The sequence below is a fragment of the Urocitellus parryii genome, chromosome 15, assembly GCF_045843805.1.
Source record: "Urocitellus parryii isolate mUroPar1 chromosome 15, mUroPar1.hap1, whole genome shotgun sequence".
Taxonomy (NCBI): domain Eukaryota; kingdom Metazoa; phylum Chordata; class Mammalia; order Rodentia; family Sciuridae; genus Urocitellus; species Urocitellus parryii.
This window is the reverse complement of record NC_135545.1, coordinates 7,503,060-7,524,305: the sequence shown is the minus strand read 5'-3', so window position 1 is coordinate 7,524,305 and position 21,246 is coordinate 7,503,060. Positions and strand designations below refer to the sequence as shown.

At 53.1% G+C, this 21,246-nt stretch overlaps 3 protein-coding genes across 4 annotated transcripts; 1 reads left to right on the top strand and 2 right to left on the bottom strand.

The window, feature by feature from the left end:
* Positions 1-3,630: 3,630 nt before the first annotated feature.
* LOC113195014 (izumo sperm-egg fusion protein 1-like) lies at positions 3,631-5,494 on the bottom strand. Of its 2 annotated transcripts, XM_026406384.1 has the most exons (5): positions 5,171-5,494; positions 4,761-4,835; positions 4,176-4,262; positions 3,930-3,950; positions 3,631-3,668 (listed from the first exon to the last, which is right to left on the bottom strand). In XM_026406384.1, exons 1-5 carry the CDS (start codon positions 5,403-5,405, stop codon positions 3,649-3,651), a joined length of 438 nt encoding a protein of 145 aa, XP_026262169.1. In that variant the 5' UTR covers positions 5,406-5,494; the 3' UTR covers positions 3,631-3,648. The 2 variants fall into 2 exon arrangements, with proteins under 2 accessions (XP_026262169.1, XP_026262168.1); XM_026406383.2 differs by having other exon boundaries at positions 3,635-3,950.
* Positions 5,495-8,531: 3,037 nt separating this feature from the next.
* On the bottom strand, positions 8,532-9,679 carry Fut1 (fucosyltransferase 1 (H blood group)). The gene has a single exon (XM_026406347.1). The coding sequence runs from the start codon at positions 9,677-9,679 to the stop codon at positions 8,543-8,545; it is 1,137 nt and encodes a 378-aa protein (XP_026262132.1). The 3' UTR covers positions 8,532-8,542.
* A 2,754-nt stretch (positions 9,680-12,433) lies between these two features.
* On the top strand, positions 12,434-13,821 carry Fgf21 (fibroblast growth factor 21). Its single transcript, XM_026406427.2, has 3 exons — positions 12,434-12,668; positions 12,756-12,859; positions 13,534-13,821. The coding sequence occupies exons 1-3, from the start codon at positions 12,434-12,436 to the stop codon at positions 13,819-13,821; spliced, it is 627 nt and encodes a 208-aa protein (XP_026262212.1).
* Positions 13,822-21,246: the final 7,425 nt, after the last annotated feature.

Here is a 21,246-nt window from a genome sequence, read left to right as displayed (position 1 = left end):
GCCTCTTCCTCTAGTCCCTTCCTTTCCCCTAAAGCCACCTAATCCAAGGCCTGCCACCAGAAACACAGGTTCTTCTCCCTCCTAAGCTCTGCCCACATAAGCCCTGACCCTCAAGAACCGCCTCAGCCTAGTTCCCAGAGCTGCCTCCTGCCACACAGACCCACAAGCAGGTGCCACCACACCTCACCAGGCCCAACACCTCAGGCTCAGGCCTACTCAGTTCCTCAGACTCCGCCCTGGCCCCGCAGGCCCACCCAGGGCTCTGCACAGCCTCCAGCACATTGTCCTGGCCTGTTCCTCCTCTCCTAGTTCTCTCCAACTTGGATTTCCCCCTAACACTGGCCGAACCCCTGGGAATTCGCGAGGCTCTGGCGCTTCCCACAGGCTGCTGAGCTGCCAGAACCACCGACACCCCGCTGGGGAGCTACCACTGCTTTGGCCACCTACACATTCAGCCTCCTGCAAGGCAGCCCGGAATGCCTCCTAAGGGCCCTGACTCCATCCAGAGACACTCTGGGACACCTCCAACCACTGCCACCAGCCGGGCCACGCCCCACGGGAATCCCAGCTCCACTCTGTAGGCGCTGGGAAACAGCAGGTCCCGCCCAGCGCTCAGATGCTGCAGCCCCGCCTTCTCTTGTAGTTGGCACCTGACGCCAGACCAGAGCCAAAGATCTTGAGGATCCCTGGGGGCGCTGTGGCGCCTGACATCAATGGGGGCTGCCAGTTCTGGCATCTTCTTGCTGACCCATTGCTGCTCGCCCTCCGGAGTCCCTGTCCCAGAGCCCCCGAAGAGCTGGGAGATGCGTTGGGCGCGGCTCCCCGAGGCTCCCCCCACGGCCTTCAGTGGGCCCACTTCCACAATTCCGGGTGGGGGCAGCGGCTCGCTGTTGCGGCTCCCTGTGTCAGAAGACAAGACCTGGGAGCCACCCATGAACAGAGACGCAGGAGAGTCACCCAGAAAAGCAAGCAGACACTGAGATGGGGGCCAAGGAGGAGGGAAGCACACAAATACCGGGTCGGGGGCAGTGGGAAGGGAGCAGAGACAGAAAAGATAGACCCAGGGAGGACCCAGATGGGTGTGAGTAGAGGTCCAAGAAACAGTGAGTTCAAATAAATAAAGGCCAGTTCCATGGAAGCCATTTCCAAAGGGTGAGAAGGGAGAGGAGGAAGGAAGCCGGATCAAAGCCTGCTCTGTGTGGCCCATCCCAGTGCCCTGAGCCCACCTCTCCCGCCCTGGGCCCAGGTAAGCTTGCCCCAGGCTCCCTTGCCCATTCAGGACTAAAACCAGAGTCAGGTATCTTGGGGTCCCTCACAAGAAGCAATGCATGGGGCTGGGCCCAAAACAGGAGCAGATGGAAGGCAGGTGGGGCAGGGGCAGGTGTCCCACTTGGGTGGCTATGCACTCCACAGGCAGCTCTGGGCCAGAGCAGACCTCATTGGGCAGCTGCTTCCAGGGAGTGAACTGATCCACAGGCCCGCAGGTAGCAGAGCTTCCCAAAGCAGCATTTCTACTCTCCTCTCTTGTTCACCAGATAGCATGGCCATAGATGGGGAAGGCCAAGTGCCAGCGCTGGGTGGCTGGGGATGGGGAGGAGGTAAATCTGGAGAGAGAGGTAGGCCCTGGATTCACGAGTACAGATGTCTGTGACCACTCTGCGTCCCTGGCTCTGAACAAGTTGCCTGTCCGGTGGCACCCAGGGAGCCTGGCTCTGTTGGCCTCTGTTAACTCCTGCTTTTGTAAAGCCTTTGCCTCTGTCCCAGCTCCCAGCTCTGGGTTCGGGACAGGAAAAGGTGAGAGGAAACCTGGCAGGAAGAACGGGGAAGAGATGACCTACCACAAGACTAGGCTGGGGGTTGGGGAGGGTCTTGGAAGGGCAGGCCCTGCCCTGTTTCTTGACTGGGGGCTGCCAGTTCTGGCAACTTCTTCTGTCACAGTCTGTTGGCCCCTCCAGCGGGACTAAGGGACCCTGGTTCCAGACCCTCCTCCCTGAGGCAAAACCAATTCTCCAGACCTCTCAGGGAACCCAAAATGTGGATCTGTCCAGAGGAGTGAAACAGATACTTAGATAAGACCAATCTTTATTTCTTCTGCAATTTTGAAGACGCTTTCCTTGATATCCTAGAACTTTTACTATCAATGCTGGCCTGTGAGGACTTTGGTTTAGTTTTCTTCCTTTTCCGAGTGACTAGCCTGATAGAGGGTGGGGATTGCAAATAATGGAGTCTTGTTAGTTAGGCAGTGGTTGAGAGACACCTGCATTAGCGTCCCCCACCAAATCTGACAGTCATCAAAGTCTGGCTCACCTAAGGAAGCCCCACCAAATTGTAATTCCCCCTACCTTCAAGAAGTCACTCAATGGCTCTGCAAGCTGAGTTTGGACAATATGAAGCCTCACCTCTCCCTCTAAGCTCTGCCTTCCTTCCAGGGTGACTCACCAGAAGATAATGGCTGCTATCAGGATTATAAGTAAGCAGATAAGCAGGCCATAGATGCGCCCTTTCAGCATACTCTTAACCTCCTGGTGCTTGGCAGTCGTGGTCTCCGGTTCTGGGCTCGGGGTTACTTCCTTCTTCCCCCCCTCCGTCTTAGGCGGGGCGAATTCACCCGTTGGCTTCCAGCCCTCCAGGTCACGGGGTAACACTGACAGAGGAGTGGCAATGAGTGAGGGCAGCGAGTGAGGGCAAGCCTGCCCCAGTATCCAGGCCCTCCAGCAGAAACAAAAGCCAAGGGACCCTGTCCCTGCAGCCAGAAGCCACAGCACAGCTGAGAAGCCATACCTCCATGGCCTGAGGCACACCCTAACCGAAATTTACATCCCCCATACATGGGATCCAGGGCCAGGAGCTGCACCCCAATACTTACCTGTGACAAGAAAATGAATGATCGTGGAAAGCCTGTTGTAAACAGTGCCCAGCTCACAGCGGTACTTGCCACTATCGTTCACAGACGCGGAGGGCCTATTAAAGACTGGATCCTTCCCGCTGTACAGCACGGTCTCTGAATTGTTCTCCCAAACCTAGACCCAAGCTCAAGAATATCACAGAGGCCTGGGGAATTTAGGGGTTGGGGGACTCAATGCCGGGAGCAGGAATCCAGGGCATAGATGAAAAGGGCTTGGGGTGCCTGGGAGTCAGGAGGGACCTCACCTAATAGGCCACGAGGGTTGGGTGCAGGCCAGGGCATCCAGGGACCAGGGGGTCATACCCACCTGAGGGACTTGGGGTTTAAGGGTTACAGGAGTTGGAGGGCCCCACCCTGTAAAAGACGTAGTTCGTGAGGCCAACAGCTTCTTTGTGCCAATCGAGAAAACAGTTCAAGTTTAAAGCTTCGTGTTCATGGATCTCCTCAACACGATCTGAGGACAGGGCATGACTGTGAGATGCTTCCTCTGAGGTCATAACCCTCCCCAAACAGTCTCCACTCTGTTTGGGCCAGGCCCTTCCCTGTCTGCTGTCTGCATTCTGAGCTCTCTGGACTGTCCCTCCTGTGGCCCCATCCCTCTCCCACCAACCCCTCAGCGGGTCCAGCTCTCACCCCCACATTCTTCGGTCTTCTTCTTACAAAGTTGAACCTGCTTACTGCAGTAGTCGCACCAGATCAAAGTCTGAAACATGACGCCTGGAGGGGCAAGGTCAAGGCTGTGTTCACCCACTAAGAGGTGGGTCTGAAAGAGAGGGCAAGGCAAAGGGCTGAAGGGCTAGGGCCCTACTGGGCCAGGTTCCTAGGAGATCAACCCTCCAAGGTCAGTTAAGAGTCCAAATGGAGTACACCTGCTACCCGCAAAATCCAAGCTGCAGAAAGATGACTGGAAACCAAGGAACCTCTCAGATGTTTCGAATGCGCATCCAAAAAGGGGAGGGGGGGAAGATGGGTATCATGGGCCATGGATGAGGGTAGAAGAATAGCTTCTGTTGTCTGCACTCACCACATTTGTTGGGACAATAATCTGCCTCAGAAGGGAGAAGAAAGAGGAAGGAACAAATCAGACTTTTCAATGGAGGGGAGAGGGAGTTCGGGGACAGCTGAATTGAGGGTTCTTATTTCCCAGAGAAGGACCTGAAAGAAGTCCCCCAGAGGGTTCAGCAGGAGGAGAGGATGGGGAAGAGGGACTGTCGGTTTTGGGAAATGGGGGGTAGGGAGGCTAGGGTCCAGGAGCCCTGATTTCTCTCACCTTCTTTTTGAAACTTAGAAGCGTGGAATGCAAAGTTTATCTTTTCGAGGCGCAACATCTCTTTCAGGTTCTCAACGCTCTGCTTCCCTGTGGGAAAGGCAGGTTTGGGGAGTGGGTTTCTGGTCATGGAGCATGGCACTCCCTCCCTTTTTTCTTTTGACAGGGAGTCTCTCTATGTTGCTCAGACTAGTCTGGAACTCCTGGATTCAAATGATCCTCCTACCTTAATCCTCCTGAGCACCAGGGGCTACAGGGAATGTGCCACCTGGAGGGGCATTCCCCTTTTTTTACAGAAATCAAGCCCTTCACACAGTGCCAGTCACTGGGCTAAGCGATGCACAGGTATCAACCCACCTCATCCTCCCAGGAGCTGAGGGAGGAGGGCACTGTGATGCTGTCCAGTGTAGAGCTGAGGAAACTGCCCAGTTTCTCGCTCAGGGCCACATGGGTAGGAAGTGGCAGAGCCAGAATTTGAACTAGGCAGTTAGCCCCAGAGCCACGCATCACATCCCCAGGGTAGACATCACTAGCAATGGCTCTCCTGAGAAATCCAGGACCCCCCTTCCCAGCCTTTCAGTCATTAACCTTTTGTTTTACTTTCTGTGATGTTTTTCAGATTCTTCAGGAAACTCGTGATCACTGTTTCATATCTTTTCTCACCTATGGGTGGATATAAAACCCGATTCCAGTTTTACTGTCTCATAGTCTTGTCCCCTAGTACAAGCTGCAGTACCTATGAGGCTACTGGGCAAGAATAGGACTAATTAAAAGACCATGGACACAGTTGCCTTCAGGGAGTTGTGGTTTCTTTACATAAAATTGCTAGAGAAGGGGGAGAGAAACAATATTGGCTAGCTCTGCATGCAAGCCTTCTGCATTCCTGAACTCAGGATACCCTGACTCAGGCCCTTCACCCCTAGCCCTAGAAATCCTGGACCCAGCCCCTCCTAAGCCAGGGCCCAGGACCCAGGAGTTCAGCTCCACCTTGCCCTCACCAATGGCCCCCATATAGGTTTGCTTAGTATATGGTAGATCCGAGAATCCCTTCACGGTCCGCACTATCATAGCATACGTGCTATTCACTTCATCAGGACCCATGAGTTTAGGCAGGTAATCCGTCTCCAGGGACTTTAGAGCCGCAAGAATACGAGCGTCACATATGACACAGCAGCCCGCCGGAAGCAGGAAGCAGGCCAGTGCAGCCAATGGGAGCGCAAAACATGGCCCCATTGAAGCCAGAGCACTCAGTAGAGAAAATTCCAGGAGGGTTCTCTGACCCCAAACCAGCAGCTGACGCTAAATGGAGAGAAACCAAAGCCCATCTTAGGGGACCCATTGAACTCCATATGTACAGTCTCCCCAATGGGAAAGGAGAAGCTTCAGGAAATCTCCAGATGAAGTTTCGTATCCTTCATCCAAAGACTTAAGAAGTGTGAAATTTAATCCCAATTCAGAAAAGCACAAATTTAGGGGCTTTGCATCCTGAGAGATCTTTAGATATCCAAACTAGAACACTGGACCCCCAACCCATACAGACTCTCCAAGCTGCCAATCCATGGGATCCACAGCTCCCCCACAATTAATGTGGTCCTGAACTCCCAACCTCAAGCCAATCAACACTCAGACACACCCAAGCCCCCAAACCCTGTTGCACCTCAAGCTGAAAAGTCCATGTCCAGCTTCAATATATCAGACTCTCCCGCAGGTTCTCAAAACTCCCTCAAGACCAAAGTCCACTCCAGATCCCTTACCCCGGGGACCCCACGAATGTATGCAAGACTCCCAGCCACCCTCCTGTCCCTCCTGTCCACCCTTGCCCAAGGCTACGACCTCTTATTTTCAGGGTGCACCTTCTCAGGAAACGGAGCCCCAAAGCGCCCTAAACTAACTAGCTCCTCTCCGACCTTGATCCTTGACCTGTGCCCTCAAACCCAGGATTCGCTCAGGATCCCATTCAGACTGTGAGGAACCGGTGCCGCGTCCTTCTGCCTTAATATTTCCCACGACTGTAACTCAGGTTTTGTGAGGGACAGTTTGGCTGCGTGAAGTCGACAGCTTTCGGAAGGGGTATGTGTCACGGGAGCTCCCGGTTCCACCAGGAACTCCTGTCACGTCCTCTTCCGAGATCCTAATTCCAAAAAATATTTCCTAGGACTTGGGCCTCCGCGGAGAATCTCAACTCTGCTTCTGATTGGGCTGCAACAAAGGGAGACCCGCCTACTTCTCCATGACGTCACAGGGTGCTCGCCTTACGGAAAACTTCATTCCAGCATCCCCGGAAGAAAAGTCCGGGGTCCTCTGGCTTTCAGAGCCCAGGACCAGGCTTCTGGCCCTCAGCGTCTTCCCTTCCTTGACCTTTGGGACCAGGATTCTGGCTTGGTGCCTCTGCCAGCCTCCCAGATGAGTTTCTAGCCTAGGACTACAACTCCCAGAAGGCGCTGGGGTCTTTTTCTCTAGTGTGACTGGCGCCCCAAGCTTTATGGGAATTGTAGTTCCATAATGATACTCAGCTCACTGGATTTCCACCTTCTTTCCCCAGGTTATGGGGGATGAACGCCCTAATGGGATAGGAGGATGGAGGATGGGAGTTCTGGGGGCCACTAACGAGGGTGCTAGAGAAAGGTACCGAGCGCTCAGATACTTGGAATCCCGAAAAGCTTACTCTCCTTCATGATGTAGGGCACTAGGAACACTCACACAATTTCAGTAGCAAAGGGCTGCTAGATCTGAGAAGGTAGCATAACCTAAACTATAATGAATAGTGGCAATCTCTGAGCTTCCACTTTCTCTCCAGTGTTTTACACACACACACACACACACACACACACACACACACAGAGCCACGAAAGATCCAGAGACAAGGGCTGCGAATGTGAACTTTTAATTCATACCTCCCACTCTCCTTGTGGCAGCTATGCTGGGAATGGTACCCTGAAGCCCTAAGAAGACCAGAGGCTGGGATTCTTGGAGCGGGATGACAAGATATGGGTGTGTATGAGGAACCATTTTCATCACCCAAAAAGCAGCAAGGGCTCCTGAAATGGGTCAAAAGTCTTATACTCTCTGGCTCTTACTTGGTTTTGACTTGGGACTGGGGTCTACTTATCTCCAGATCTTTTCATGCTAGACCTACAAAGACAGATTTAGTCGGGCATGGACACATCTGTAATCTCAGCAGCTCAGGAGGTTGAGGCAGGAGGATTGCAAGTTCAAAGCAGGCCTCAGTAACTTATTGAGATCCTAAATAACTCAGTTAGATCTTGTGTCTAAATAAATGAAAAAAAAAAAAAAAAAAAAAAGCTGAGATATGGCCCTCTGAGTTCAATCCCTGGTATCAAAAACAAAAAAGTAATTTAGTGCTTCTGTGATTTCAGGGACAGACAGGGTTAACAAAGAACACAGTATCCCCTGGCTTTCTGCAGACTTGTTGGATTTCAGATATCAAATCCCAGATACTCAGAACCTAGCTAAGAAGAAGACACTTGCTTGACCAAATCCCAGAGATAATAGATCCAGATCTTGTGTTTGGAAGTTTTGACCTTCCAAATTAGAAGTCTTCCTGGATTGCTAGAAAGTTCTGCTGCAGAAGTTGCCTCACCTCCCCAATGGCTATTCCTCTCCACTCTCCCATATCTACTCTAAGAAAAAAAAGGATGAAAAAAATAATCCTTTGAGACTTTCCTCAGGGGCCAATGGTTTGGACAGACTTTGGTCTGGTCACCACTGCCCCAGCATGGGCCACACCTTGGTTCAACTGGGTTCAATCCTCAGTACACACACAAAAAGACACTGGCTCACTAGAGGCAATCTCCCAGGTCTTGATCTTTGTGGAAGTGGCAGGGTGTTGTGTTTCTGGTAATTTCTTCATCATATTCTTTGCCATACTTATGTAGGATTCTGGAACCTATACCCCAGTCCCCACATTGTTCTTCAAAAGCATTAAACCTGGCCCTCCCTAGGAAAACTCCCTTCTGAATCACTCCAGAAACTCTGAAGGAGAGTTAATGAGGGCTTGCTCTAGATCAACCATGAGTTTGTTCCTTAACACCTCTGCTAGAAAAGACCAGCCCAGTGGACTCTAGAAGGGGGGGTTCCCTGTTCTCAGGGGCTGCCATGCAGAAATACTATGGAAATGATGATCCGGTGGGCACTGTGGCTTCTGGAGCCACCATGAGCTTCACTGGGCACTGCCAGCCATCAGAAAAGATGTTCTGCTGGTTGTAGGTGTTCAGGCCGCTCTAGGAAGCCCCTACTTCTTTCCACCTCTGGCCAACTAGAATCTTTCTGGCCATGGGCACCATCTGCTCTGGGACCACCCCTGACTTCTCCAGAAGCTGCCAGGCCTCTGGAGACACGTCTGTCTGACTCTAGCCTGATGAGACTAGTCCCAAAAGTCTCCCTAGCTTCCAAGACCCAGCTCCTGTCTGCACTGGAGACAAGTCTGCATTAATGCCCACCCACTCAGGCAGGAAGGCAGCCTCAGGCTTGAAGACCTTCAGGAACTCTGAGTCTGGCAGGGTGAAGTTGGCAAGGTAGACAGTGTCTCCACCAGCCAGGTAGGCAGCCCAGAAGCCAAAGGTGCCAACGGTCATGATAGTGTGGTTGCACTGAGTGAGCAGGGCAAAGTCCTTCCCTGGTGAGCCCTCCTGCCCATCACCAGCAAAGACCACATCACCCCGAGACATGTCAATATTTTCCCAGCACCACTTCATGCCATTGCTGGTGACCACAAAGATGGGGGCTTCATGCCGGGCCCGGAACCAGTCCATAGCCTGCTGGAGATAGACACGGTCACCCACCACACCCTTCCAGCGCTGGGGCATCACCTGCAGATAGTCCCCACGGCGCACATGGACACCCACGAAGGTTCGAGGCCGGGCCCCAGTGTGGCCCAGACGAAACTGACTCAGCAAGTGCTGGGCCTCATCACGAAGATGGTCATGAAGGGTGAATTCCCTGCGGATTTGTTCCCGAAGGTGATGGAAAAATGTCCAAGAGCAGGGAAAACCAGACAGCTTCAGAAATGGATCCTTCAAGCAGAAATACTCCTCTGACATCCAGTCATGCAGCTGCAACTTCCGCCACGGTGTCCGACTGTCTACCTCGGATGTCAGCACGGGTAGCGTGATGCGGAACACTGGGGCCAGGGTGGCATGCATGGCTGGCAAGATGAAGGCACGGCGGCCGTTGAGCTGGGCCAGGGCAAGCAGTGTCGCATACTGCCCCATCTGGTTACCCAACCGACCATCTGGGTGGATAGTCCAGGTTCCTGAGACGGGGTCAGCATTCTGAAGACAAGAGGAGGAGGTGTTTTGGGTGAGCTGTTTGTCAGCCAGGCAGATGATGGCCACTGGGGCTCTCAGCACATGGCTGTCTGGACAAAGGACAGACAGGCGGAGGCCATATTGAAAGAGGTCTTGGAGGAAGTGGAGAAAGGATATTGCTGAAAGGACACAGACAAGCAGGAAGGCCAGGCAGAGCTGGTGGCGGCTGGGGGCCCACATGGCTGGAGAGGAGGAAAGGTGAATTTAGGTGAACTCCAGGAAGGTCAGGGAGGAGAGGCCTGGGGTCAGGGACTCCCGATCCCAGACAAGGAGGAAGCTGAAAGTGTGGGCTTCTGGGTCTTAGGTAGGAAGTGGCTGGGTGCTGATCCGAGGTTGGAGCGATGAGACGCTTGGAATCTCCAGGGGGGATGGTGGGCTCAGCGGTGCACATCTGTCATTCCTGTGCTGGTGACTTGGGAGGCTGAAGCAGGAGGATGCCAATTACCAGGCCAGCCTCAGCAACTTAGGGAGACCCTGCTTCAAAAATAAATAAATACATAATACAATAAAAAGGCGCTGGGGATCACAAACTCCCTTCTCAGATGTAGCAGTCTTTGAAGGGTCCTCTCCACCACTGAGGTGATGGGAAGCGACAGTTGGAGTGGAACTCAGTGGCTGGAGGTGTGGACTTCGGGAGAGATCTTAGTGCCTGTAGAAGCAGGTGAGGAGGAGACTCCTGGGATCTCAGTGGTGAGAGGTTGGGGGTGGCCTCCAGGTCCGAAGGAGGAGCGGCTTGAAGGCCCGAGGTTTCTGGGGCTCCCGCATCCGCCCTGTCCACTAACCTGAGGTCCTCGCAGTGACAGGTCTACCGATGGCTCCGCGTGGCCGCAGCGCGCAGTCCAAAACATGCAGCCCTCATTCGACCTCCCCGCGACCCTCCCCTCCAAGCCGCCTCCCGGGACAGGCCGCGAGGCTGGGGTGGGGAGAAAGGAGAGGAGCGAGTTTCTAAGGCTCGCAGCCTCCGCCCTCCCTCCGGAGCCGGGCAGGTAGCAGGCGGGAGGAGCCCCGCCCCTTACCTGGCGCGGGTCCTGGGCGCCGCGGGCTCGGGAGGTGCCCCGGCCCCTCCTCTCACCAGGCGAGGTGAGCGCCGCGCCCCAGCCCCTGGCCCCCGGCATTCTGCCGGAGCCCGCGCAGCAGCCGCATCTTGCGTGAACTGGATCCCTGCCTCTAAGCCGACCCGGGAGTTCCTGTCCGGCGAGCGCCCAACCGTGCCGGGGCTTACGGTCTGCTTCCCGCGCGGCGAGCACCGAGCGCGGCCACGCCCCAGCCGCTGTGCAGGGCCCGCACACCTGGTCCCGTCGGGGGGACATCCTCCGCCCCTGCCGCGCCCTCCCTAAGGGATGGAGAACCTGTTTGCCCAGCAGCCGCCGGAGCGCAAGGGAATGCAAAGCCTCTGCCCGCCCTTCCAGCCCTGGAGTGAGGGCCTCCCGCCAGAAGCTGACTGGAGCCTTCCGTGGTTCTCCATTCCGATTCACCCCCAGCCACACTCAAATTGCACAGCCCCCGCCCCAGTTCCTCCTTTGGAGAAGTCCAGGGCCTGGCGATCAACTGCTGCTTTCTAGACGGGTTTTCCGCGAAGGCAACCTTTCCTGCAAACTGAAAATCCAGGGAAAAGAGGGCTCGTCTCCCTGGCCTCCAACCCAGGCCCTGCACCTGGCGCCAGGGACAAAGGCTCTGAGCTCCTGCCGACCAGAACCCGTTTCTATGTTTCTGTTGTCCAAGGTCCATCCAAGGCCCCACTGCCCTGGCCCTGAGCACCCAGACCCTTGTCATTACACATGAAGCCTGTTCAAAGACACAGGCGTTTGACTTGACTCACCAGAGATTTGACTATTATTTCTTAAAACTGAAGACTCCCAGGCCCTCCTCCCTCCAACCCAGGAATCCAGCCCCTGCACTTTAGGGGTTCCAGGAAGTTACTCAACCCCTCTGGATCTCACTTCTCCCTCCAGGACCTGGTTACCAGGGTCGGATTCTCACCATCCCCTCCCCCAGTCTATTTTGGTAGCACCCGTCTGGGCCCCGAGTAGCTGCTCTGGTGTAAGAAACACCAGGATTGCATCAGGAAAGGCCACGGAGCAGGGGTTGAAGAGGGTGAAATTGATCCGTGGCCTAGAGTGAGGTTTCCAAGCCAGGACACCTGCTAGGGACACTTCTTTCACGTGGTCTCAGCTTCCTGATGGTTAAGGAAAGGGTCGGACCTTCAATACCCAGAAACCTAGAAATTGAAAAGGGATGTAAATTTCATGCGTGCAACAACAACAAAAATCTATATGGAAAGCAGTTTCCAGGATCTTTACCCCACTTCCCTCAGACCCAGGGTCCGGGCCCCAGGCCTCCTCCCTGAGACCCAGAGGTCAAGGCCCCAGAACTCACCCTTCAGATCCAGGGGACCTGGCCTCAAGCCTCCTCCCTCGAACAGGGGTCCAATTCCCAGACCTCTTCCCTCAGACCCAGAAGTTTGAGCACAAAGATCCTCCTTCCCCAAAACCAGGAATCTAAGCCCTTGGCTCCTTCCAACTAGTCCCAGTAGATCAGGTCTTCATCTCCCTCAGCCCCCAGACCCAAGGGTCCAGGCCCCCAGCTCAAAGGACCCCCCCCCTCATTGCATCATCCATCCAGACTGCCCTGGCCACGGTGGAATTCTGGCTTCTGCCAAATGGGTCAAATATCATGTGTCGGAGTGGGGAGGGCAAGAGGGCGGGTCTGTCTGGGTATAAATCCTGGAGCTTCTGCATCCATCCCAAGAGTCCTGGGTGTCCTGTCAGCTGGGGATCCACAGGTAGGAGGACTCAAGCTCCTGGATGATCTGAGCCACAGCCGATCTGCTGTCCCGGACAAGCACATCTGGAATTGATTCAGGACTGCTCACCTCCTCGGACCCCATACTCCAGACCCCGAACTCTGGACCCCGCCTGAGGACAAGAACCATTGATGGACTGGGACAAGGCCAAGTTGGAGCCCCTGGGACTGTGGGTCCTGGTGCTGGCTGCCCTTGTGCTGGGAGCCTGCCAGGCGTACCCCATCCCTGACTCAAGCCCCCTCCTCCAATTTGGGGGCCAAGTCCGGCAGCGGTACCTGTACACAGATGATGCCCAGGAGACTGAGGCCCACCTGGAGATCAGGGCTGATGGCACCGTGGTGGGGGCTGCCCATCAAAGCCCGGAAAGTGAGTGTGGGGTGGATGATTCCTCAGGGAGGAGGCTGTGGGGCCCGGGAGAGGCAGTTCCCAAGGTCTCACCACTTTGTCCCCCAGGTCTCTTGGAGCTGAAAGCCTTGAAGCCTGGGGTCATTCAAATCTTGGGGGTCAAAACATCCAGGTTCCTGTGCCAGAGGCCAGATGGAGTGCTGTATGGATCGGTGAGTTTCCCAGTCTCTGTTTTGGGGTACCAACCTTCATGGTATCATCTTCACAATCTGGGTACCCTTTCTTGCACACTTGACCCAAGCTGGCCTCCGTCCCATGCTATCTACACTGACAACCTGACTGCCACCCCTGCAGGCTGAGACAGTTGTTACCAATGTTTGTAAAATGAGGCGCAGGCAGTCACCACTGGCCTTATGTCGTGGGTGAATGGCAGAATGGCCTGAGAGGCTGAGTCTCAGAACTATAACCCCTGCTCCTGGCCATGCGGCTCCTGCATGCCTCGCTCATCCTGAACATGGGGAGGGACATTCCAGGAATCCGTGGCTCACATGACCTTTAGGCAGTACCCAGACCCCCTACCTGGCCTTAGAAAGCCATGACCGGTACCGGGCTAGAATGTTCTCTGTGAAGTAAGAACAGGGAGGTGATCTCTGCAGGACTGCCCTGGGGTAAAGGAGGAATTTGCTTGTAGTGTTCTGTTTCCTAAAGGAGCCTGGGGACCTGGACCCCTGGGTCCCTGGGTCTGAGGCGGGACACCTGGGGCCTGAGCCTCTGGGTCTGGGAAGAGGGCTGGGTCTGGACCCTGGGTCTGAGGGAAGAGGGCTGGGGCCTGGACTCCTGAGTTCTAGCAGACTTAGGTCTCTGAACCCTGTTCTCTGTCCCTCAGCTCCACTTTGACCCTGAGGCCTGCAGCTTCCGGGAGCAGCTTCTGGAGGACGGGTACAATGTTTACCAGTCAGAATCCCACGGCCTCCCTGTGCGCCTGCCCCCTAACTCACCGTACCGGGACCCAGCGCCACCAGGACCAGCCCGCTTCCTTCCACTGCCAGGCCTGCCCCCAGCAGCCCTGGAGCCGCCAGGGATCCTGGTCCCTGAGCCCCCTGATGTGGGCTCCTCCGACCCACTCAGCATGGTGGGGCCTTTGCAGGGCCGAAGCCCCAGTTACGCTTCCTGAAGCCATGGGCCCTTCATTTTGGGGTCTCCTCTTATTTATTGGGGTATTTATCTTATTTATTTTTTTATTTTTTTCTATCTTGGGATAATAAAGAGTCTGAGAGAGGAGTATCTAACGAGTATGTGTGTTTGAGAGAGGAGATGGGATCTGTGTCTGGTCTCTGTTGACCCTGAGATCAGTCCACATGTCTGTCCCCGTTGCCTTAAGGCCCCAGTCTACCATTGGTCCTTATTTTTCTATTCTGGCAAGGTATCCCAAGGGTCTCCAGGACTATTCCTACTCTCTGACAGGACAGGAATTCTTATCCATCCCTGCCCCCATCCTTGTTAACATTATGGAACTAATAATTCTCTGCCCCCATCCTTGTTAACATTATGGAACTAATAATTCTCTGAGGTACCATAATAATGGGGGACTTAAAAAAATCCACACTGTAGCCCCACAGCCTCATGGGAAATGTAGTTCCTTGGAAGTAGGAATGGGGAGATTCTTTGTCCTCAGAGCTGAGTGGGGCAGAGGCTCCTGGATCTTGGGGGGGGGGGGGGATACATTTGCTGCTAGGATAACACTGGAGTCCTGAAGGATTGCCGAGCTGGACATCTAGATACCTGGGTCCCAGAGGGACAGGGGAATAGGAACCTAGACACAGTGGTGTGAGGGAGGAGGGGCTGGAGACTGGGAGTCCAAGGTCTCAGGAAAAGGGTCAGAAACTGTCCACCCAGACACTTGAGGACTTTGGAGAGTATCCAATCCCGCAAACGCTTGTCTAGTCTCCTCCCCTCCTACCATGTAGATCTTCATGTTCTTCGTCATTTCCAGGCCAGGGAGGGTGTGAGGCCAGGGTGTTAGACTACAGCTCTCAGGATCAAGCTCGTCCCTGCCTGTCCCAGGTGTCGGACAGACCAGCCTCATAGAAGTTGCAGTCTGGGGCTCTTGACCCTAACTCTGAGGTTCAATCGACACAAATCTTGCTGTCAAGTGACAAATAGTCCCTGAGGGTTTCAGGTGGGACCCAGAAGAAAGTCAGTGTCCGGTAGAAAAGGCAGCTTTCCCCTCTGATGGAACGAGGCTGGCTCCATCAAGGAAAGAGAACTGTGAAGGCTCCCGGGAAGGAGTGACTCAGATCCCAAGGTGCCTCACATGAGGGGCAGGCTCCTCGCCAGAAGAGCCCCCTGACCTTGACTAGAAAAGGAAAGTCACCCTGGAGTCACCCTGGAAGAAGCACTAGCCACCACCCCGGCCACCTTCCCACTCACACACCACGTCTGGGTGGAGGCTCGGAGAACAGAGGTCAGAGGCCAGAAGCCAAGGAGGAGGGACTGGAGGAAGGGACTGTGTGACGGAGACCCATACTCCTGCCAACTCCCAGCAGGTTTTACAGGATGAGACGACACAGTGATGGGTGGGAGACACAGCAGCGAACACGCTGCAAGATCTCGCGTGTGGATACTGACAGGAAATGGCCTGGGAAGGCTGGGATCCTGGGGTGGGTCACTGTCACCTGGAAATGTCTTAGAAATGCAGGTGCTGGGCCTCCTGAATCAAAAATTCTGAGCCAGGCACCGTGGTGCACGCTTGAGATTCCAGCAGCTCGGAGAGGTTGAGGCAGAGGATCATGTGTTCAAAGCCAGCCTCAGCAGTTTAGGAAGGCCCTAAGCAACTCAGAGAGACCCTGTCTCTAAATAAAATATAAAAAAAGGGCTGGGGATGGGGCTCAGTGGTTAAGCACTCCTGGGTTCAATCTCCAGTACCAAAAAAAAATTAAAATAAAATAATAATAATAATAATAATTCTGGGAATAGAGAACTCAGAGATGGAAGTTGCAGTTGCAGTGGGACGTGGAAAGGGTAATGTCACTTTCCTAGAGAAGCCACACAGCACTGCAAGCTTAAACCACACAGACCTGTTCTTCCGTGGTTCTGGATATTAGAAACCCCCAGTCAAGGTGTCTGCCAGGCAGTGCCTTCTCAGGAGTCTCCAGGGGAAGATCCTTCCTGGCCTCTTGCAGCTTCTGGTAGTACCTGCAAGCCTGGGCATTCCTTGGCATGTAGATGAACCACGCCTCCATGTCACGTGGCTTCCCTCCATGTGCGCACCTGTGCCTGCATGAAAATTTCTTCTTCCTTTATTTATTGCAGTAGTGGGAGGTGGAACCCAGGGCCCTGTGCATGCTTGGCAAACACTCTCCTGATGAGCTGTATCCCCAGCCCCTTTTATTTTATTTTGAGACAAGGCTTCACTAAGTGGCTGAGGCTGACCTCGAACTTGCAATCCTCCTGTCTCAGCCTCTCAAGTTGCTGGGATTCCAGGTGAGCACCACTATGCCCAGCAAAATTTCCCTCTTCTAGTGAGGACGCCGCTCATTGGGTTAGAGCTCAACCTAAACCAGAGTGCCTTGCTGTCCCTCGATGACATCTCCAGTGTTCCTATTTCCACAGAAGATCACGTCCTCAGGTACGTTGGGTAAGGACTTAAATATATTGTTTGGGGGACACAATTCAATGCAGTACAGGGAGTGACTGCCTAATTGTTATGGGGTTTCCTTTTAGGGGGATGAAAGTGTTCTAGAACTAGAGGTGATGGTTGACAACCTGGTGAGTGTACCCAATGCCACTACACTGTACATGTTAAAATGGTTAAAATGGCTGGGTGCTGTGGTGCCCTCATGTAATTCCTGTGGCTCAGGAGGCTGAGGCAGTAGGATCACGAGTTCAAAGCCAGCCTTAGTAACTTAGCGAGGCCGTAAGCAACTCAGAAAGACCAGTAACTAAATAATTTTTTTTTTAAAGGGCAGAGGAGGGGCTGGGGCTGTGGCTCAGTGGTAGTGCACTTGCCTGGCATGTGTGAGGCACTGGGTTTGATTCCCAGCACCACATATAAATAAACAAAATAAAGATTTATTGTGGGAGATAAACCTTGCATGTGACTGAGTCACACTCCCCGGCTGGGTGCTGAGATGCTCAGTCACAGAAATGTGGCAGAGCTTCCCCTACCCTTCTTGGGTTCGAGGGTCGGTGCATGGATGTGTCTTGCTACAGCCCCATGGGTGAAGCTATGCTCACCTGCTCCTTTGTAATATAACCCCTTCCCTGTTTAGGACAGAATCTTCCATGGAAGTGCCTTGTGTGTGTCCCCTCCTCTTACTGTGCCCTTGGGTGTGGCCTACCCAGGTGTCAGTCAACCTGCTGACAGTGGACATCATGAAGATACTCAGCCACTGAAACCTGACCCCTTGCCTCATTTGAATAGCTTCTCCTCAATAAAAGGGGTCAGCATGTGCTCTCGCTCTCTCTCTTTCTGCCGACCCTTAAGGTCAGAGGAGCCGTCACAGCGACCCCAAAGAAAAAGGTATTTGTGTCTCTTGTGTGGTTATTTCCTGTAGCCCAGTCAGCCCAGTTTAACTACAGTGACCCCTGAGCCTTTTAGTCGAGAGAACAGAAACCCGGCAGTATATCAACAAGTAAAAAATAATATTTTTAAAAAGGGGGGCCGGGGATGTGGCTCAGTGGTTAAGCGCCCCAGGCTTCAATCCTCAGTACCAATTTTTTTTTTAATTTTTAAGTTAAAATGGTAAATTTTATGTTCTATTATTTATGTATATTATTATATAAAAAATTAATCCGTTAACTAAAAAATCCCAAACCTCCCGGTTGCTGGGCTCAGGCACCTGTTGTGTTCTGACACATTGTGCATTTGAGAACCTCTGCCTGCAAAGACGTTCATGGCACGAGCTCAGGATGGGCTCATGGGAAAGAACACCAGACCTTCTGAGCCTCCCACGGTCAGCATCTCAGCTGTGGGCTCTGCCTGTCCTTCCTCCTATCTGCCTGTTAGTCTCAGCCCCGTGCTTTGCTTGTCTTGTCAGACTCCATCTCTGCCTGCCTCCCTCAGCCTCCCTGTCCTCCCATCCCCCTGTCCTGCTCCTGGTCTCTGAGGGGCCCTCCCCCTCAGCAGGCTGGCTCTCCCCACAATTCCCCAGTGAATTCCAGACCCTCTCCTAATTATTAGGCTGCCCGTGAAAGCCCCATCCCTGCAGCTCCCCCAGCCTCTGGGTCTGGGGGCAGAGATGAGCGATCCCACAGCTGGCCGATGGAGGGAGGGTCTGAGCAGGCTCCTGAGGGCCATCACGGAGGTGGGCAATGGGTCCAGTTACTTAAACGGGGAGGGTCATGTGTCTTGGTGCCGGAGGAGAGAGGCAGGAGAGGAAGCAGATTGCCATTTTACTTCTGGAGAGACCTGAGCTGGGGACCCCAGAGAAGCGCCACAGACCTGCCTGGGAAGGACCCTAGTGGGTGCTGTTATAGCCAAGCTTAGCTGGTCAGCACTCTCTAGGATATAAAGCAATAATACAAGGTAGAATTATAGGACAAGTAGTATGAAGCTAGCATAGTCATAGATTAGAAGCAGTGTCTGAAGAACTTAGCCTAAGTCACTCCATTTTATTTAGTTTCCATTCTATTTATTTTTTGTGGTGCTGAGGATCAAACCCAGGGCCTTATGCATGCAAGGCAAGCACTCTTCCAACTGGGCTATATCCCCCGCCCACATGACTCCCTTTTAAAAGAAACCTTGTTGATTAGAGTTGGCAGTTAGCCCAATTAAGAAACTTTAATTGTTGCAACCCCTGCACAACCACAAATGTGGCCCCTTCTCCTGAGGAAAAGGTCCCCAGTGCTGGCCACAGACACTTGCTACACTGTAGCAGTTTACCCATCACTAATTTTAGCTTCTGTAAGAACTGCTTTGTGCCATTGCAGACCCCCATGCCAGGGGAGGTGTTTTTTATCTTTAAAGGCTTGTAGACACCAAGGTGGGCTCCCTGAAGGTGCCTTGCTGAGGGGCAGTGCCAGATGGCTAATAAAGACTCTCCAATTTGGACAAAATTTGGACTGAGAGTGTTCTATGAGCGATGGGCCCAAACAGATGCCCCTTGCTGGAACTGATTATGTGCCAGGATTCTGTGCACTTGAACCCTGTTCAGTCTTTTAACTCCACAACTGCCCTATGAAGCAAGTTCTCCTTAGATACCCATTTTCCAGATGAGACACTGAGGCACAGAGAGGTTACCTGACTGCCCCAGATTCAACAGTTGGTTGGGGGGCAGAGATAAGTGATCCCACACAGGATTCTGGGTGGGTGCATCTGTTTGCATCTGACTCTATCTTTACACAGCCTTCTCTGCTGCGGGTGTGTGCCTCTGGGTTTAAACTTCTCTCTTTTTATAAAGACACTCGTCTTACAGGATTTAGGGCTAGCCTAACTCTGGTATGACCTCATCTAACTTCATTGCATCTGCAAAGAACCTCTTTCCAAATAAGGTCACATTCTTAGGCTCCAGGGGAGCATGAGGTTTGGGGGGGACATTACCTAACCCAGCCTACACCAGTGTGAGTAGAGAGTGCTACATGCCCCGCGCTGCTCCCACGCAGCGGGCTATCTGCTCAGGAGAGACCCTCAGCGGGGAGGGGGCGGCCATGACTGCCTTACAGCAGTGACCGTTCATAAAGGTCCCTCTTCACGGCTTCTCTCTGGTCCCACAACCTCTCAGCACACACATGTTTCTCACATTGGCTGCTGAGGTCCATCTCCTCTGTGCCCTTCACCCTGAGTTCCTGTCGAGATCTGTTTGGGTTTTGCTTCTATTCATTTCCACAAGTGCTTCATCCAGTGTTTGGAGATCCCTGAGGACCCAGATCACATCTGCATCTTCCAGCCTGGCCAAGGCCCCTGGCTCTTAACTGCAGATCAGAGTTCTGCAAGCGGTGAAGGCTGTTGTTAGTACTGTGCCTGAGGGCGGCCTCTGTCTGGGCAGGAGGACTTGGGAGAACCTTCAGTGTCCACAGCCCTGTTGCTCATTCCCTTTTCTTTCTACACAGCTGTTCTGCCTTTAACTGCCAGTGGTTTGGCCCTACCCACTTAAATTGCAGGGTTTGTAGGTGCCTTAGTCCATTTTGTGTTGCTAGAACAATATACCTAAAGCTGGATAGTTTGTAAGGAAAGAGGTTTATTGAGCTCACAGTTTTGGAGGCTGAAAATCCAAAATGGAGCTGCCGCATCTGTTCAGCCCCTGGTGAGGGCCCTTCTGGCTCATTACAACATGGCGAAGACGTGGAAAGAACTGTGAGCACAAAGGGGCAAGCCTGTAGGTTGGCCTTGCTTTATAGCAATCTGCTTTCGGGAGGGCAAACCTAGGCCTGCAAGAATGCATGAACCCCTTCCAAGGGTGGTGACCCATGACCCTTTCGCCTTCCACTGAGTCTCACTTATAAAGATCCAGCACCACCCCCCGCAACTCTGTCACACTGGGACCAAGCTTCCGGCACATGGATCTTTGGGACGGTCAACCCATAGCCAAACCCTAGGGGTAGGTTTTGTACATGTGGTTTGTGAGCTTTTGCTTTTGTTATCCCATGGCTTCACCTGGGTTTGGGGGGTGGCAGCAGAATTAGGAAGATCAACAAAAACCATGCTGCCTAACTGAAATCGAGTAACAAGGAAACATCAAACAAATTACAATTGAGGGACCTTCTGCAAAATAACTGGTCTGGACTCTTCAAAAATGCCAATGTCTCCAGGCATGGTAGCCCACACCTCTAATCCCAGCAGCTCGAGAGGCTGAGGCAGGAAGACACAAGTTCAAAGCTACCCTCAGCAATTTAGGGAGGCCCTAAGCAACATAGCGAGACCCTGTCTGTAAATAAAATATAAAAAGGCCTGGGGATTTGGTCAGTGGTTAAGGGCTCCTGGGTTCAATCCCTAGTACAAAAAAAAAAAAAAAAGCTTTGGTTTGAGATGAAGATAATTTGCTGCCCGTGGATGGTGGAGATGGTTGCACAATACTCACGGATTTGAGGCCACTGAACTCTACAGTTAAAATGGCAAATATTGTGTTATGAAAATTTTACCAAAATAATAGTGTTATGGGCCAGGCTATATGGCCAATGACCAAAGAGACTCCATTTTGCCCTGAGACTCCAGGTCATGTATGAAATCTTCTCCCATAGAAAGCCCCACCTCTGTGCCCATCAACAGTTGCTTAGCATAACATGTTTGGCAACACAAAATGGCAATTCTTATACAATGTAAAATTGTTCTCTCTTTGGTTTCCATTTTTCTTGGACAATGAACCCTGTCAGAGATTAGTCTAGATGTTAGTAACCATTCTTTTTTTTTTTTTTGGGGGGGGGTGGGCACCAGGGATTGAACTCAGGGGCCCTCAACCACTGAGCCCCATCCCCAGCCCCTATTTTGTATTTTATTTATAGACAGGGGCTCAGTGTGTCGCTTAGCACTTTGCCATTGCTGAGGCTGGCTTTGAACTCCTGAGCCTCCACATTCCGAGCCGCTGGGATTACAGGCGTGCACCACCGCTCCAGGCCAGTTACCATTCTTTAACTTGTACTCAACTAGGGACATTTTGACCCA